The sequence below is a fragment of the Misgurnus anguillicaudatus genome, chromosome 15, assembly GCF_027580225.2.
Source record: "Misgurnus anguillicaudatus chromosome 15, ASM2758022v2, whole genome shotgun sequence".
NCBI classification, from domain to species: domain Eukaryota; kingdom Metazoa; phylum Chordata; class Actinopteri; order Cypriniformes; family Cobitidae; genus Misgurnus; species Misgurnus anguillicaudatus.
Window position 1 is genome coordinate 15771882 of NC_073351.2, and position 17927 is coordinate 15789808.

The following is a 17927-nucleotide window of genomic DNA, read 5'->3' on the forward strand; positions in this document are numbered from 1 at the left end:
ATGCAGTTAATTAATAAACAATCGATACCGGCCTTTCTCGTGCTATTGTCGATATGCCGATGGTTTCAAATTCATCAAAAATCGGCCGATAAATATCGGCGGCCGATACATCGGTGCATCACTACTCTTTTTCTTATTTGTACTGGAGATGATTGGTACATCAGGCTAAACAGCACCATCAATAGGCCATTCATACAAATGGCTTTGAGGTCACAAATGGACTAACCACAATTTTTTTTTGTTTATGCTCTATTAGCTTAAAAATGTAATTTGAATCCTTTACTATCGATAAGGAATTAAGGCCAATGTCTCTTTCTCCTCCAATGCTCTCATTTGCATGATGTAACCTTAATGACACGTTGTTAAAACTTTTTATTTATTGTTTGGGCCCCTGGAAAATTGCTCTCCACAAGGACGTTCTGCAATTATCTTCTACCTCACCTGTTCTCTTGTTACATTTTGTTTTGCCCCAGGCAAAATAAAATCTACAAAAGAGGGATTTCGTCCAACCCTTCTTCTTTGCAGGAATATCCTGAGCCTGCACTTCTTGTCCCTTATTCACTATCTCTCATTGCATGGGTAAAGTGATGGGTTTGATTGTATGGTTGTGGGTGGTCGGCTTCCTTGCTGAAATAGTCAGGGTGTGCGGTGCAGGTCTGTCCTGTGGTCTGTGGGGCAGATCGGTTTCAGAGAGTCTGTATAAAGAGGGAGATGTGATCATTGGTGGTCTGTTTCCTGTTCATTTTGATGCACCACAACCTGACCTTGATTTTACTCAAACACAGCACGGAGCTCACTGCCAGGAGTGAGTATGGTGTGACCACATACAATAGCAAGGTTTTAGTATTGTTTAGAGATTTAAAATATTTGCTATCGCATAAAATATTTAAATCTTACTATAGGTCAAAGTATAAAGTGCTTATTTAGTGCATTTTATAAAGGGTGTTTTATTTCTACTAAACCTACAAATATTTGTACCTAATGTTCTCAGGTTAATTTAGACATACAGTATCTAAAAAAAATATGTTTACATTTTGTTTAGGTTACTTAACAAAAAATGTATGTTAATGTCAGAGTTTACTGCATGTTCAATTTATTGTCAAAATAATGCAACAGCTCTTATTGTTTTGTAAAAAATTCTCAGTGTTGACCTTCGTTCATACCGCTGGCTGAAGGCAATGATCTTCACAGTAGAGGAGATTAATCGTGATCCTGTCCTGCTTCCAAATGTCACTCTGGGGTATCTGATAGCTGACACTTGTCTTGCCGAGGGTTCGACCCTGAGTGCCGCTTTAGCTTTGGTAACCGGGCAAGAGGAGACGGTGTCAGGAGCAGAGTGCAACGGAGCCCCAATGGTGCCAGTTATTATCGGAGACGCCCGTTCCTCTGCCTCAATAGTGGTGGCTGACACACTGGGAGTGTTTGACATCCCTATGGTATAAAAAAAAACATTCTGTATATTTCTTAGCTTTCTGCGTTGAATTTTTAATTTTGCTAGTTGGTTGAGTAATTTTTTAATTTATATTTATTATTTTTTATACTGTATAATTTTCATTGCACATTTGCATTTTGCTGATGCTTTTATCAAACTTAGTGAAGAAAACTTAGCACATTCAATGTATTCATTTTATCATTTCTGTTTTTCCTGGGAATCAAACCCTTAACTTTGACATTGCTAGCATTAAGCCCTACCAGCTGAGCCACTGCATCTGTAACCAAAATGTTTAAATGTACTTCTTTTTTGGTTAAAAACTGTGCTATTCAGTTTCCCCAAAATGATGCACTTTTGTTTTTATCGAAGCGTAATTTCAAAACATTTCATTCATCTCACATCAGTTAAACTATATACAAACAGAGTACATGAAAACAGCCCATCTTAAAAATAATAAAAGATAAGAATAGCTTTACTTTTGTAACAATTTCCTCTCAACTCTGTGTTTTATTTATTCAGGTGAGTTACTTTGCCTCCTGTGCTTGTCTCAGTGACAGTCGCAGATTTCACACTTTTATGCGCACCGTTCCTAGTGATGCCTTTCAGGCCAAAGCCATGGCCCGTCTGCTGCGTCTGCTGGACTGGACCTGGGTCGGTGTGGTTGCAGGAGATGATGACTATGGTAAAAGTGGCATTCAGCTGCTCTTTAAAGAACTGGAGGGTACAGGAGTCTGTGTGGACTACCTGGAGTTCATTCCTAAATCACTCTCACAGAGCAGAATCAGGAGGATTGTGGAGAGGATACGGACTTCCACAGCTCGTGTGGTCGTAACCTTTGCCATCGGTCCAGACCTGAAAGTCCTGTTCCAAGAAGTGGTGGAGCAAAATGTGACCAACAGACAGTGGATAGCCACAGAAGCATGGAGCACCACCACTCAATACTTTGACTCATCAAGCATTCCTTTTCTCGCTGGTACCATTGGCTTTGCCCTGCGCAGGGCTGATATTCAAGGTTTTGGTGCTTTTCTTACCCAGCTCAATCCTTTGAAGCAACCAAATGAACCTTTTGTGAAAGAAGTGTGGGAAAAAATATTTGGCTGCTCACTGGCACAAGACTGGCAGCCTTCATTTGAAAAACCAAGATGCACGGGGACAGAGAATGTGGAGGAACATGGACGCATTTACACAGATGTTTCACAGCTGAGAGTCACTTACAATGTGTATAAAGCTGTGTATGCTATTGCTAATGCTATTCATAACATGATGGCCTGCCAGCCTGGTAAAGGGCCGTTTGAACATGGAGAATGTCCTGATGTGCACAGAATAAAGCCTGGACAGGTAATTTTGATTTGCAGTGCGTTTACAAGACATACTGTACTAACATACAGCTTGACAAAATCATCCCATAATGTTTGTAAGACACTGGTAAACAAACCAAAGGTGACTCGAAAAAAGCAAATAAACAAAAAGTAAGAACAGCATAACTCTAAACAAAACCAGGCGTAGCTGGGGAGGGCTCATCTGTATCTGGCATTGCACTGAATGTACATGCCGAATTTAAAGTAGTTATAAACATAGCATTTATGTACATTTGGCCATGGGTTAATTTATATATTAAGTACATTTAATGATGCCAATTTTTATGTTCATGCATCTTTGTTGTCTTTTTGCAGCTTTTTCAGTATTTAGATGATGTAAACTTCACAACACCGGTGGGTGAGCGTGTCTACTTTGAAGATAATGGAGAGCCATCTGCCTCTTATGACATTATGAACTGGCACGTAGATGAAAGTGGAGCAGTGAATTTTGTCCAGGTGGGGCAATTTGATGCAGCCAAAGGACCAGGACAGGAACTGAACATAAACCTTGAGCGGGTGGTTTGGGGAGGAGGCTGGGCAAACCAGGTAGGAGTCCATTATTTTTCTGATTTACATGTATTTTAGCTCTTATATCTGTCTAAAGAAAGTAGGGATGTATGCCTATATTTTTATTTAAAAGGAAAGCACAAATGCAATGAATCAGTTGTGTTCTAGATGTGCTGTCAGATGTTGTGTTGTAAGAGGTTTGTTGTGAGGTTGATGGATTTTTCTTCCTCTGTAAATCAGGTGCCTGTGTCTGTGTGCAGTATGAGCTGTCTCCCAGGCACAAGGAAGGCTGTACAAAAAGGAAAACCTGTCTGCTGCTTCGACTGCCTTCCTTGTGCAGCAGGGGAAATCAGTAATGTCACAGGTATTAAAAATATTACATTTGTTAATGATGACAAGATCATTACTTTTTAACCCTAGCGACAAATCTAACTATTTTACAAATCTGTATCTTTGCTATAAACATCATCCTCCAGACTCAGCAGAGTGTATTAGGTGTCCAGAGCGGTTTTGGTCAAACACTGAGAGGACAATGTGCATCCCAAAGGTTGTGGAGTTTCTGTCTTTGCAAGATACCATGGGAATTGTCCTGACCGTCTTATCTGTAACTGGAGCAACACTGACCACCACTGTTTTGGGTGCCTTTTTCCGTTATCGTGACACACCCCTGGTGCGGGCGAACAACTCAGAGCTGAGCTTTCTTCTGTTGGTATCTCTCACGCTATGCTTCCTCTGTGCACTTGTTTTTATCGGTCGACCTGCGCCGTGGAACTGCATGCTACGTCACACGATGTTTGGAGTGAGCTTTGTGATTTGCATCGCCTGCATCCTCAGTAAAACTGTGGTGGTGCTGGTGGCTTTTCGGGCCACTCTGCCAGGATCTAACCTGATGCAGTACTTCGGTCCTGTCCAGCAGAGGGCAGGCATCTTCTTTTGCACACTGGTTCAGTTTGTCATATGTTTGTTGTGGCTGCTGTTGGCACCACCTCTGCCCACAGAAAGTGGAGAGCTTGGTGCTCGGGTGATCCTGCAATGCACAGTAGGATCCGTGGTAGGATTTGTACTGGTGCTGGGTTACATCGGCCTGCTCGCAGTTGTTTGCTTTCTGCTGGCTTTTCTTGCTCGTAAGCTTCCGGACAATTTCAATGAGGCTAAATTCATTACTTTTAGCATGTTGATCTTCTGTGCTGTGTGGATTGCATTTGTTCCAGCGTATGTAAGCTCGCCGGGCAAGTACACAGTGGCTGTGGAGATTTTCGCCATTTTGGCCTCCAGTTACGGCCTGCTGCTGTGTATCTTCACCCCGAAGTGTTACATCATTCTGCTCAGACCTGAGAAAAATACAAAAAAGAACATGATGTCGAGATAAAAGTTAAATAATAAAATAATTTTCTGCAAAGACAGCACTTTTCATATGGGAAATATATAATGTAATGAAAAGTGTATACAATATATATATATGTAGAAGTACTAAATAGTAAAGTTATGGTGACATAATTTGAGGTTGCATACATGTATTACAGTAGTTTGCTTTCAATGATAAGTAAAGAGGAATATAAATGTGATGAAGGTTTTGTTTGCATAATGTTTAATTAGATGTACTGTGTCTCAGTAAACAACATCAAATAAATAAACAAACAAACAAAAAAAGATTTTCAAGCATTCATTTTTGACCCTGCATTTTAAAATGTATTAAGCATATATGTAAAATATATTTAGGCAAATACAAATACAGTACTGTGCAAAAGTCTTAGGCCACAATGCTATTATTAGATTTGTTATTTTTGCAATTGTATAGTGATTATATATAATTATTTCTCAGTCTCTTTATTAGAATACAACCAAAAATACAGTAAAAGTTTATGTAGAATTAAAAACAGTATAAAAGTATAAGCTGAAGTGTCAAGTATTTAGGGTAAACTCCTCTTCCACTTGAGCAATAACAGGCAGCTGCAGGATCTCTTAAACCTAAATCAAATTAAATCCTAATTTCTAATTCTAATCGAATGACTTCAGGACTTCAGTCTCCTTAAAAAAGCTCAAGATGTGTTTCGTGCCAAGAGAGTCACACTAAATACTGACTGATGCCTGAAGAGACATTTAGTTCTGAAAAAAAAATTGTTTTTAATTTTGTGTACATATTTCCTGTATTTTCTGTTTGTATCTTAAAAAAAGAGTGAAAAATAAATATGGATAGACATTAAACCTTTGCTAAAACAACAAAGCTGGTAATGGTGGCCTTTTGACTTTACATTATATATACTATTATTTACAAAATTAGAAATGTATTTGCTTGCCATAAAATAAATTTTAAAATATGTTGACAGATGAAGTTAAAACTAAATACATTTATTTAGGCTTTACTTTTCACAAAATTTTATTTAGCATATATTTAAAACATTTTTGCACAGAGAAATTACTTTTTTGTCTTATGGGATGCTGTTTATGCTCATTAATATTCCATGTATTAGACAAGTAGTTCATGTATGGATGTCTGAGCACAATATTTGATTTACAAATTTTGTGGACGTGTGTGGGTCTTATAGCATTATAGCATTCACCATGACTGTTTGAGATAGAATAATGTTTTAAAAAGCCATCAGATATTAATCATATGTAAAAGCAGTTGATAAGAGTTTTAAGCTTATTTAAATCCCCATTTACTTTGTCACTTAAGGCTTAAAAAAACATTTTCAATGATTGCTTACTTAAATGTCCATCTATTTGTTACATTTATCAATAATTTTACAGCAGCACATAATTTACTGATTTGGCTAACACTCTGTGTTATGCTTAGGTTTTTTATGACTTGAGTTGTTTGAGTTTTTATGGTCATGAAGCATATAAAATATATTTTATGATAAATTTATAGATTCAGCAAGCAAAGCAAATTTGTTTCTAAAATGCATGGGGTGAACTTTTATACTCCTCCTAGGGATTCATTGACACCAAACATGGTGAACATGATGTCGAGACATTGCACTTGCTAAATTGCAAAGGGATTTTTGATATCTCGAACGGAGCTGCCATGGCAAGGAAACAAATTTATGGCGAAATCGAAGTGTTGAAGGGTCTAAAATCAAGGGGAAAAAATTTCTTATTTTGATGCCACGTGGGTGTATGTTCGGCCGAAGATTCCGATTGCATCGATGTGCCTATTGTGAGTCCCGGGAATAGTGCCACCAACAGGCGCCATGAAGTGTGTCATTCACAAAGGTGGATTTTTTTGACAGTTGCATGCAATTAACTTTTACATTCATTTTTAAGGCATATTTAAGCCTTACAGTTGCATGCAGTGAACTATTAAATACTCCTCCTAGGGAATTAATGCGATTGACACCAGAATAACATGATGACTTACACAAAGAATATTAATAAACACATCGGCTATTTTGTTTTTCCAAGAAATCTGGAAATTTGCTAGAATAGGGCAGAGTAAACTGTATGTTGAGTTAGCATCTCCATGAAGCTCACCTTGTGTTTGGGCCTGCCCTATGTAACTTGTAAACACTTAAGTCATGTATCATTTTTGCCTCAACATTTTCTAGTTCTCTGATTAGAGACCATAACGTAAAATCTGATTTCAACATTAAATCTTATTATTAACATTATCTCAATTACTGTAAAACTGTTATAGTAACGTTTGTGCAAATCGTTTACTCAAAAAAACGTTGGGTTGCTTTAAAGGTGACATAGAACGATTGAACAGGGTATTTATCCTTTGTCTGTGATGTGACATGTAGACAAATTTTTGTTTTGTTTGGGTCTGTAATGCCTTAGAAGCTTCCTAAAAACCTCTCTCAGATAGCTCTATTAGGGTGGGGATTTTAAACAAGTGGTTTTGCACATATTTGTCTCCCCCTACTGGCTTAACTTGTAATCTCATTACTGATTGGCTGATTTGCTGCCACTCAAAAAATGTAGCCAATTATTTTAAAATGGAGGGGCAGTGAGATGCCTGTGATGTCATAAGCATCAGTTTTTCAGATTGGGCCGTTTTCTGGCTGACATTTCTAAAAGAGGAATTTCTATGAGACTGAGATGTTTAGCATGTCTAGCACTTTTTGTATGTTCGTGAATGCGGGTAGACTACCATTATTCAGCAAAGACAAGGTAAAAATGGTTTTTCATTCTCTGTCCCCTTTAACCCATAGTTAGGTCAAATATGGAGAAACCCAACAGTTGGGTTATAAATAAACCTATGCTGGGTTGATCTTACCCAACTATGGGTTGAAACAACTCAGCATTTGAGTTTAAATAGCCCAGAATAGATTTGTTTAACCCATCTGTTGGGTTTGTCAATATTTGACCCAACTATGGGTTAAACAACCCCGCATTTATTGAGTTTTCTCTCAGAGCTCAAGAAAACAGAATAATCAACTGTTGGCATAAAGATTGCTGATCTTTCTTCATTTACCTTTACACTATAAACAAGTGCATAAGTATAATCAACTTTCATTTTTTATCTTGACTCGTGATGAGTTGCTGTAACTTATTTCAACTTTCAATTTTGTGAGTGTTAACAGAGTAGACGCAACGATGTGACTGACTTCAAACGCACAGCAGCAGCTGCGCTCACTCAAGGTGATTTTATTAACACTCCAATCACATTAGGTACACACCCACATTAACACTCACAGGTGTCTGTGTAGAATCATTCAATTAAATAAGCAAAACAAAACAAAAACATAATACAAGTTGAGAGCACACAGTTAACACCCCCACTTGCTCTCACATGACAATGAAAATAGTGCATTTAAAGCAGGGCTTGTTTGGTGTCACACAGTACATGATGGTAAATATATGCAACATCATTTCCCGAAAATAAATGCAGCAAACTTCATCAGCTTACACTTGGTTGCAGGCTTTGTCAATACATCTGCTACCATTTCATTAGATGGACAATACTCTAACAAGATTACACCATTATTTACAGTAGACCTAATAAAATGATACTTGATGTCTACATGTTTGCATCTTTGTCTGCTTACGGGATTTTTTGCTAAAGCTATTGTACCTTGGTTATCTTCATATACTTTAGGTGGTAAGTACTGACATTGATCAAGATTTTCTAACAGATGTTTAAGATAGAGACATTCTTGGATGGTTGTGGCTAGTGCTATATATTCTGCCTCACAAGTGGACAGTGCGACAGTGGGCTGTTTCTTGGTCTTCCATGAAATCAAAGCACCACATTTGGTTAGACTCACACAATAGCCTGTTGTACTACGTCTGTCATTACTAGCTGCCCAATCTGCATCACAGTATGCTTTTATTCCCAGTGTCTCATTACATTTTGTATAACACAGCTCTTTGTCAATTGTACCTTTAAGATACCTCAGTACATGTTTAACTGTGGCCCATTGCTCAACAGTTGGCTCTGTGAAATACTGTGCCAGTTTGCTTACCACAAAGCTTATATCAGGTCTAGTACAGATGGTCAGATAGATAAGGCTTCCCACTGCCTCTCTATATTTTTTCACATCAGTCATCTTTTCGGCATACTCAGTATAGTCTAATTTTTGTTCACAGGGTGTGGATCTAGGTTTGCAATCCTGCATGTTAAACCTTTCCAATATTTTTCCCACATATTTTGTTTGTGACATTTTCACACAGTTTTCACTCTGGTTAAAATCAATTCCCAAAAAATGCCTGAGTTTGCCCAAGTCCTTCATTTTGAATTTTTCTGTAATCATGTCCTTCACATTTTTGAGTACATTTTCATTACTTGCAGCAATCAACAAATCATCAACCCATATAACAATTATCACTTTTTCATTTTCTGTTTCCCATGTGTAAACACAGTGGTCAGCTTGATTCTGCTCAAAATGGTTTTTGGTTAGGTACTCATGTAGTACTTTATTCCAATTTCTGCCAGATTGTTTTAGCCCGTACAAAGATCTTTCCAATTTACAAACCAATTTTTCATTTGTGTCTGATTTCACCTCATAGCCTTCTGGCTGTTCCATGTAAATTTCATGGTCTATTGGTGCGTTCAGGTAGGCAGTTTTTACATCCATTTGGTGCAGAATCAGGTTTTCTTGCGCTGCTTTTTGCATTATCACTCGGATACTTGTTAAATTAGCTGTAGGAGAAAATGTCTCCTCATAGTCTACACCTTTCTTCTGACTGTATCCTTTTGCTACATAACGTGCTTTGCACTTTTCAGAACCATCTATGTTGTTTTTGATTGCATAAACCCATCTACCCCCCACTACTTTCTTACACTCAGGCAATCTACTTAGGGTAAATGTGTTATTTTCTCTAAGTGACTGCATCTCCTCATCCATCGCAGCAACCCACTCTTTTGATCTGTCTGAGGTTACAGCTTCTGTGAAAGTTACAGGTATGTTAAATGTCACTCTATAACAGTAATCTATGTTAATCTGTACCTGATCAGTTTCCTCATCAGATGCCTGTTGAGAAACATAGTCATGGAGATAGGCTGGCCTCCTCCTCTCTCTAGAAGGGTACCTTGAAGGCTCAGGCATAGCTTCAACTGTCTGGGTCTGAGGACTGCTACTCACTTCTTCCTGTTTGACTGGAACCTGGTCATTTACTGTATTTGCATTCAAATTCTGCCTAGTCCTATTGGCCCTCTGCTCCAGATCATCATCATCTACAATGGTGGTCTGAGTATATTGCTCAACACAGGTCTTAGAAATAAACCTGACTAACCTGTGCTTTTGCACTTTCCTGCTGTCAGGGAAATAGATAATGTATGCTGGACTGCTTTTGTCATAACCAATAAAAACACCTTTTTCACATCTTGGATCCAGTTTTCTTTTATCTTGTTTATAAGTAAAACACTCTGAACCAAACTTTTGCATCTTGGAAAGATTGGGCCTTCTCCCTGTTAACATCTGTACTGGTGTCTGTTTGGTGCGTTTGTTAAAACACCTGTTCCTGATTATGGCTGCTGTCTGCACTGCGTAAGGCCACAAACCTTTAGGTAAACCACTCTCTATCAACATGCACCGTGCCATGTCAAACAGTGTGCGCCAATTACGCTCCGCTGTACCATTTTGATGGGGAGAATAAGGTGCGGAGGTTTCATGTTTAATACCATTCTTAACCAAAAGTGTTTTGTAATGTTTTCCAGTAAACTCAGTACCATTATCAGATCTAAGGCGTTGAATTTTACCATATGGGGCCATATCTGCAAGAAACCTCTCTGTTGCTTGCAGTGTGTCACTTTTATTCTTAAGGGCATATATAAACACTGCACTGGAAAAATCATCAGTGAATGATAAGACATATTTGTACCCCTCTCTTGAATCTGGGTGTATTGGCCCTGCTAAATCTGTGTGCACTAACTCTAAAGGTCTTTTAGCCCTCACATCAGGTTTTCTGTTTCTAGTTTGTGTAAACTTGCCTTGGGTGCACACTTCACAAGATGGAGGTTTGTTCATTGGACCCTTAATTTTCATACCATCAACAATACCCTCTAAACTTTTAACATCATCAAAATTACAGTGTCCCAATATCTCATGCCATGTTTTAAAATCATAGCATCCCTTAACTCGGTCATCACATTCAACAGGTACTGTATGCAAGTAATATAGTCTATCATGTACATGTATTGGAAATTTTGTACCGTCTTTGTGCATCAGAATGTCCTCGCCTTTCTTGAAAATCACCGTTGCTCCGCTGTCAGCCGCTGCTTGCACCGAGAATATATCTTGCGGGTAAGAGGGAATGTACAGCGCCCGTCTCAGCATAGTTTTGAGGTGGCGTCCTCTGCTGTCCATCAAGAAGACCTCTGCATCACCTCGGCGCTCTGCCACTCCTTTGCACTTTGTGCCGTCAGCCAACTCCATGCAATGTGTCCCGGCTTGGAAGTCATCCTCAAACCTCTTGAACTTGGCGATATCTGTGACAATATGCGAGGTTGCACCGCAATCGACCATCAGGCCTCTCGTGTAGATACCCTGGCTCCGTGGCTGGGATCCTGCCGCCCCATCGGTCACCAGGAATACATACTCGTCTGTCCCTTTCTCTGCGGCCCTCCACGTTGCGTCCTGACGCCGTCTCCTTCTGCAGGTTGAGTCACGGTGAGTGTTGTTTTTGCAGTGACTGCACCACAGTTTGCGCTGGCAAGCGCGAGATATGTGTCCTTTCAGACCACACCTGTAGCACACCACGTCCGCTGCAGCCTGCTCAGCTCCACGTTCAGTTGAACTTGCGCTGGCAGGTCTCGCCGTCCTTTGTCGCGCCCGCACTGACATTACGTTGTCCTCGGCGGCTGGGGCACGCATCTTCTCGATGTCCTCGTAGCTTCGAAGCTTAGTTTTGAATTCGGCAAATGTTATCGTCTCATCTGATTGCGTTACATGGATGGCAACTGGTTTAAAAGTCTCAGGAAGCCCCTTCAGAACCATAGCTATCAGCAGTCCGTCACTCAAAGTCTCTCCAGCATTTCGTAATGCCGTGATAGCGGTTTCCGCACGAATAACATATTCAGTCACACTCTCGTTGCTTGGTTTTTGAAGCGAGGTCAGTTCAGTATACAGGCTTATTACTCGTGGCTTTCCTTTACCTGCATAATAGTCTCTCAAAATCTTTAGCGCTGCACGCCCATCATCGGCTGCCTCCCGCATCACTAGCGATAAACTTTTATCGTCCAAGAATTGTATCAATTCTGCATATGCCTCAGCATTTGACGCCGCTTCTTCCGGTGTCTCAACACCTTCGGGCTCCGAAGTGATAATCCTTTTCAGTCCTTGCAGCCGGAGGTGACCCAAAAACTTTGTCTCCCAGAGTTCATAATTTTTCTCGTCCCCATCGAACAAAAGCCGCGACCAGCGACCGCTATGTTCTGACGATCTTCTCGCGTTACTCATGGTGCTACTTCAGCACACTATAAAACAAAAAACGCGGTGTATCTTGACTAACTCTGGGCCCATAACCTGTTAACAGAGTAGACGCAACGATGTGACTGACTTCAAACGCACAGCAGCAGCTGCGCTCACTCAAGGTGATTTTATTAACACTCCAATCACATTAGGTACACACCCACATTAACACTCACAGGTGTCTGTGTAGAATCATTCAATTAAAAAAGCAAAACAAAACAAAAACATAATACAAGTTGAGAGCACACAGTTAACAGTGAGTCTTATGGATTAAGGCATATTTATATGTAGCATGAACAACACATATTCATTACAAGGTCACACAACCACACACGCTCAGTTTGTTTATTTTTTTTTTAAAAAGCCATTGTTTTAATTGATATTCTCTGCTGTTTGCTCACATGCAAAACATGATAATTTAGTAAGAATGCACCAATTATACGCACCATTTATGTCCCTACTCACCTGTTTTGCATGTTCTTTTGCCTCGGGCAAAATCAAGTCTATAAAAGTGGGCTTATCATCTTTCCCTTTCTTTGCAGGATCCTGCACTTGTTGACTTTCTCTCTCAGTGTGTAAAGTGATGGGTTTGATTGTGTTGTTGTGGGTGGTCGGCTTCCTTGCTGAAATAGTCAAGGTGTGTGGTGCAGGTCTGTCCTGTGGTCTGTGGGGCAGATCGGTTTCAGAGAGTCTGTATAAAGACGGAGATGTGATCATTGGTGGTCTGTTTCCTGTTCATGTAGAAGCACCACAACCTGACCTTGACTTTATTCAATCACAGCATGGAGCTCACTGCCAGAGGTAAGTATATTGTGAATATATTGAATGTACATAATCACAAGGTTGTCCATTGTTTAGATATTGAGGGGTTCTGTGGTAACATTTTTTATAAAGTTTCATTTGTTAACTATATTAGTTTATTTGTATTAACGAACAGTAACCAAGATCTATAAATGCTGTGAAAATACTTAATGTTAAGTGATTCATTCACCATTGTTAACAAGTTGAGCTTTACTGTAAAATGTTACCAATGTAATCCAACATAAACTCCAAAAATGTAAACTGTCCAGTTGTTGCCTTAAGAAAGATGCTACTGACCTATTTAACCTAAAAATATTTAGGTGGCCTAACTAAATAATATAATTCAATAAGTTTACTAGTATAAGTTAAGTAACAATTAACTACATGGAATATGTTTATAAGTTACCTGACAAAACTGTTTGAAATTGAATGGCAAGATTTTGTTATATTGAGATAAAATCTGTTTTTAACTTTATATATGCAACAGTTTTTACCAAATTGTATTTTTTTCTCAGTGTTAACCTTCATTCATACCGCTGGCTGAAAGCAATGATCTTCACAGTAGAGGAGATTAATCGTGATCCTATCCTGCTTCCAAATGTTACTCTGGGGTATCTGATAGCTGACACTTGTCTCGCCGAGGGTTCGACCCTGAGTGCTGCTTTAGCTTTGGTAACCGGGCAGGAGGAGACGGTGTCAGGAGCAGAGTGCAACGGAGCCCCAATGGTGCCAGTTATTATCGGAGACGCCCGTTCCTCTGCCTCAATAGTTGTGGCTGACACACTAGGAGTGTTTGATATACCCATGGTATTGTAAAATCACCATAAACAACTTATTTTTTCCATTACATACGCAGTGACTGCTTATTATTTTAAGTACCCTCTAAAAATTGGTGCTAAATAGCACTAAAAGTGGTTCACTGGCTTGAAATGATTGGAAATCATTTTTAGTGCTATAACATCATCTATGTAGAACCTGTGTAGCACATGTGTAGAACCATATTGTGCTATGTTATACCATAAGTGGTGTTTTGGTCATGCTTTAGCAGCACTCATGGTTCTACAGAGGTCTATATTGGTGCTCTGTAGTGCTAAAAATGGTTCCCAATTGTATAAATTGCGTAGAATTCAACATGAAACTTACTTTAAAAAATGGATGCAAAAATGACGCACTATATTTTAAAGTAAATCCAGCCTTTATTTTTTTCAGTATAGCAAAAATTTGACTTAGTACTGTACTGTATGTTCTCACATCACCCCTCTTATATTGTGTAAATTTTCAGAGTGTTTAAGATAACTTAAGAGTTGAAGTCACATACAGTATTCATGATTTACACAAAGACTTTGTTATGTGAACACTATTATAAATTGTTTAAAATATAAAGGGATGTTATTTTGCTTTTTTCCCAAACTTAACTCAAAACAGGCGCCAATGATGTCAGGAGAACGTGACCATGTTTTATAAATTTGGCATACAAAACTTACTTTTTTTTCTGCTAAAGTTTTTTTTGCAAAGGCACATTTCAAAGAGCTATTACTGTACTGTATATACAGTAAAGTTTTATCCCATATTTAGTAAACAATAAGTATTATTTCATTGCTTTTAACAGGTGTTAAATGGGTGCTTTTGTTTTTTTCTTACGAATTCCAGAATTTCTACCAAATTGTTACCCATTTTATACTGTTTTCCCCTCAGCTCTGTGTGTTTTATTTATTTAGGTGAGTTACTTTGCCTCCTGTGCTTGTCTCAGTGACAGTCGCAGATTTCACACTTTCATGCGCACCGTTCCTAGCGATGCCTTTCAGGCCAAGGCCATGGCCCGTCTGCTGCGTCTGCTGGACTGGACCTGGGTCGGTGTGGTTGCAGGAGATGATGACTATGGTAAAAGTGGCATTCAGCTGCTCTTGAAAGAACTAGAAGGTACAGGAGTCTGTGTGGACTACCTGGAGTTCATTCCTAAATCGCTCTCACAGAGCAGAATCAGGCGGATTGTGGAGAAAATCCGGACTTCCACAGCTCGTGTGGTGGTAACCTTTGCCATCGGAACAGACATTAAAATTCTGTTCAAAGAAGTGAGGGTGCAGAATGTGACCAACAGACAGTGGATAGCCACAGAAGCATGGAGCACTTCAATACAGTTTTTTGACCTGGCCACCATTCCTCTTCTCGCTGGTACCATTGGCTTTGCCCTGCGCAGGGCTGATATTCAAGGTCTTGGTGCTTTTCTTGCCCAGCTCAATCCTTTGAAGCAACCAAATGAACCTTTTGTGAAAGATGTATTGGAAGCTATTTTTGGCTGCTCGCTGGCCCAAGACTGGCAGCCTTCATATGAAAAACCAAGATGCACGGGCACAGAGAATGTGGAGGAACATGGACGCATTTACACAGATGTTTCACAGCTGAGAGTCACTTATAATGTGTATAAAGCTGTTTATGCTATTGCTAATGCTATTCATAACATGATAGCCTGTCAGCCTGGTAAAGGGCTGTTTGAACATGGAGAATGTCCTGATGTGCACAGAATAAATCCAAGACAGGTACACAGAGGATAGGAATTTATCTTCGGTTTTGTACATTAGACCAACACTTTGCATTGATTTTTTTTGTCATATAGCTGCTGTATATTTTCTTTTTTGTTGTCTTTTACAGCTTCTTCAGTATTTAAAGGCTGTAAACTTCACAACACCTGTAGGTGAGCGGGTCTACTTTGAAGATAATGGAGAGCCATCTGCCTCTTATGACATTATGAACTGGCACGTAGATGAAAGTGGAGCAGTGAATTTTGTCCAGGTGGGGCAATTTGATGCAGCCAAAGGACCAGGACAGGAACTAAACATAAACTCTGAGCGGGTGGTTTGGGGAGGAGGCTGGGCAGACCAGGTAGGCATTGAGATACTAGGGTTCTTTTTTCCTTAAATTCAGTGGCTTTAAGATATTTGGTCACTTAATACAGTGGTTCTCAAATTGGGGTCTGGGGCCCCCAGGGGGGCCGCGAGATGGTGCCAGGGGGGCCCCAGTTTTATGACATTTTATAAAATACATTCATTTATCATGAATTCTGTGTAATTAAACAAAAAAAAAAAACAAGGCTACTAACCAACAGCACTACTTTGTATAACTTAATATGTTTTGTTTAATTAAAATGTTACATTTTAGAACAGTTTTTGTCATAAATTTTCTTTCGGGGAGCCGCGAAGGAATGCACTGTACACAAGGGGGGCCGCACGCGGAAAAAGTTTGAGAACCACTGATAATACACAAACAAAAATGAGCAAAGTAAGTTAAACTGTACATGTGTCTATGATCCATTTACATTTATAGGTCATAGATAACATACTTTAATGTGTGGAGAGCGGAGACACATGTCTTTGAGATGAGCCTATGACTATGTTTATGAGAATCTGCACAGTATGTGTGTTTTATAGAAATGGCTCACCACATCAAGCATTGTTCTCCTTTATGTGCTTGTTGTACTGTCAGATATTGTGTTGATGGATTTTTCTTCCTCTGTAATTCAGGTGCCTGTGTCTGTGTGCAGTATGAGCTGTCTCCCAGGCACAAGGAAGGCTGTACAAAAAGGAAAACCTGTCTGCTGCTTCGACTGCCTTCCTTGTGCAGCAGGGGAAATCAGTAATGTCACAGGTATTAAAAATATTACATTTGTTAATGATGACAAGATCATTACTTTTTAACCCTAGCGACAAATCTTACTGTTTTACAAATCTGTATCTTTGCTATAAACATCATCCTCCAGACTCAGCAGAGTGTATTAGGTGTCCAGAGCGGTTTTGGTCAAACACTGAGAGGACAATGTGCATCCCAAAGGTTGTGGAGTTTCTGTCTTTGCAAGATACCATGGGAATTGTCCTGACCGTCTTATCTGTAACTGGAGCAACACTGACCACCAGTGTTCTGGGTACCTTCTTCCGTCATCGTGACACACCCCTGGTGCGGGCGAACAACTCAGAGCTGAGCTTTCTTCTGTTGGTATCTCTCACGCTATGCTTCCTCTGTGCACTCGTTTTTATCGGTCGACCTGCGCCGTGGAACTGCATGCTACGTCACACGATGTTTGGAGTGAGCTTTGTGATTTGCATCGCCTGCGTCCTCAGTAAAACTGTGGTGGTGCTGGTGGCTTTTCGGGCCACTCTGCCAGGATCTAACCTGATGCAGTACTTCGGTCCTGTCCAGCAGAGGGCAGGCATCTTCTTTTGCACACTGGTTCAATTTGTCATATGTTTGTTGTGGCTGCTGTTGGCTCCTCCTCTGCCCACAGAAAGTGCAGGAGGAGAGCTTGGTGCTCGGGTGATCCTGCAATGCACAGTAGGATCAGTGGTGGGATTTGTACTGGTGCTGGGTTACATCGGCCTGCTCGCATTTATTTGCTTTCTGCTGGCTTTTCTTGCTCGTAAGCTTCCAGACAATTTCAATGAGGCTAAATTCATTACTTTTAGCATGTTGATCTTCTGTGCTGTGTGGATTGCATTTGTTCCAGCGTATGTAAGCTCGCCGGGCAAGTACACAGTGGCTGTGGAGATTTTCGCCATTTTGGCCTCCAGTTACGGCCTGCTGCTGTGTATCTTCACCCCGAAGTGTTACATCATTCTGCTTAGACCTGAGAAAAATACAAAAAAGAACATGATGTCGAGATAAAAGTTAAATAATAAAATAATTTTCTGCAAAGACAGCACTTTTCATATGGGAAATATATAATGTAATGAAAAGTGTATAAAATATATATACATGTAGAAGTACTAAATAGTAAAGTTATGGTGACATAATTTGAGGTTGCATACATGTATTACAGTAGTTTGCTTTCAATGATAAGTAAAGAGGAATATAAATGTGATGAAGGTTTTGTTTGCATAATGTTTAATTAGATGTACTGTGTCTCATAACAACATAAAATAAATAAACAAACAAACAAACAAGAAAGATTTTCAAGCATTCATTTTTGACCCTGCATTTTAAAAT

The 17927-nt window shown here is 39.6% G+C and overlaps 1 protein-coding gene across 2 annotated transcripts; it reads left to right on the forward strand.

Moving 5' to 3' along the window:
* The first annotated feature begins 909 nt into the window (after nucleotides 1-909).
* Nucleotides 910-17801, forward strand: LOC129419844 (extracellular calcium-sensing receptor). 2 transcript variants are annotated; one of them, XM_073853460.1, is made up of 7 exons: nucleotides 3551-3661; nucleotides 12695-12953; nucleotides 13469-13760; nucleotides 14672-15490; nucleotides 15603-15833; nucleotides 16472-16595; nucleotides 16708-17801. In XM_073853460.1, exons 2-7 carry the CDS (start codon nucleotides 12736-12738, stop codon nucleotides 17604-17606), a joined length of 2583 nt encoding a protein of 860 aa, XP_073709561.1. In that variant the 5' UTR covers nucleotides 3551-3661; nucleotides 12695-12735; the 3' UTR covers nucleotides 17607-17801. The 2 variants fall into 2 exon arrangements, with proteins under 2 accessions (XP_073709562.1, XP_073709561.1); XM_073853461.1 differs by lacking the exons at nucleotides 12695-12953; nucleotides 13469-13760; nucleotides 14672-15490; ... (1 more) ...; nucleotides 16472-16595; nucleotides 16708-17801 and adding exons at nucleotides 910-1436; nucleotides 1952-2770; nucleotides 3106-3336; nucleotides 3774-4913 and having other exon boundaries at nucleotides 3538-3661.
* Nucleotides 17802-17927: the final 126 nt, after the last annotated feature.

What these genes read in the sequence shown, in the direction of transcription:
- LOC129419844 (XM_073853460.1), top strand. Translation starts at nt 12,736, where the DNA reads ATGGGTTTGATTGTGTTGTTGTGGGTGGTCGGCTTCCTTGCTGAAATA. An exon ending in GAGTGTTTGATATACCCATG is followed by an intron (nt 13,761 to 14,671) that starts GTATTGTAAAAT and finishes TTATTTATTTAG; the next exon opens with GTGAGTTACTTTGCCTCCTG. An exon ending in GGAAATCAGTAATGTCACAG is followed by an intron (nt 16,596 to 16,707) that starts GTATTAAAAATA and finishes ATCATCCTCCAG; the next exon opens with ACTCAGCAGAGTGTATTAGG.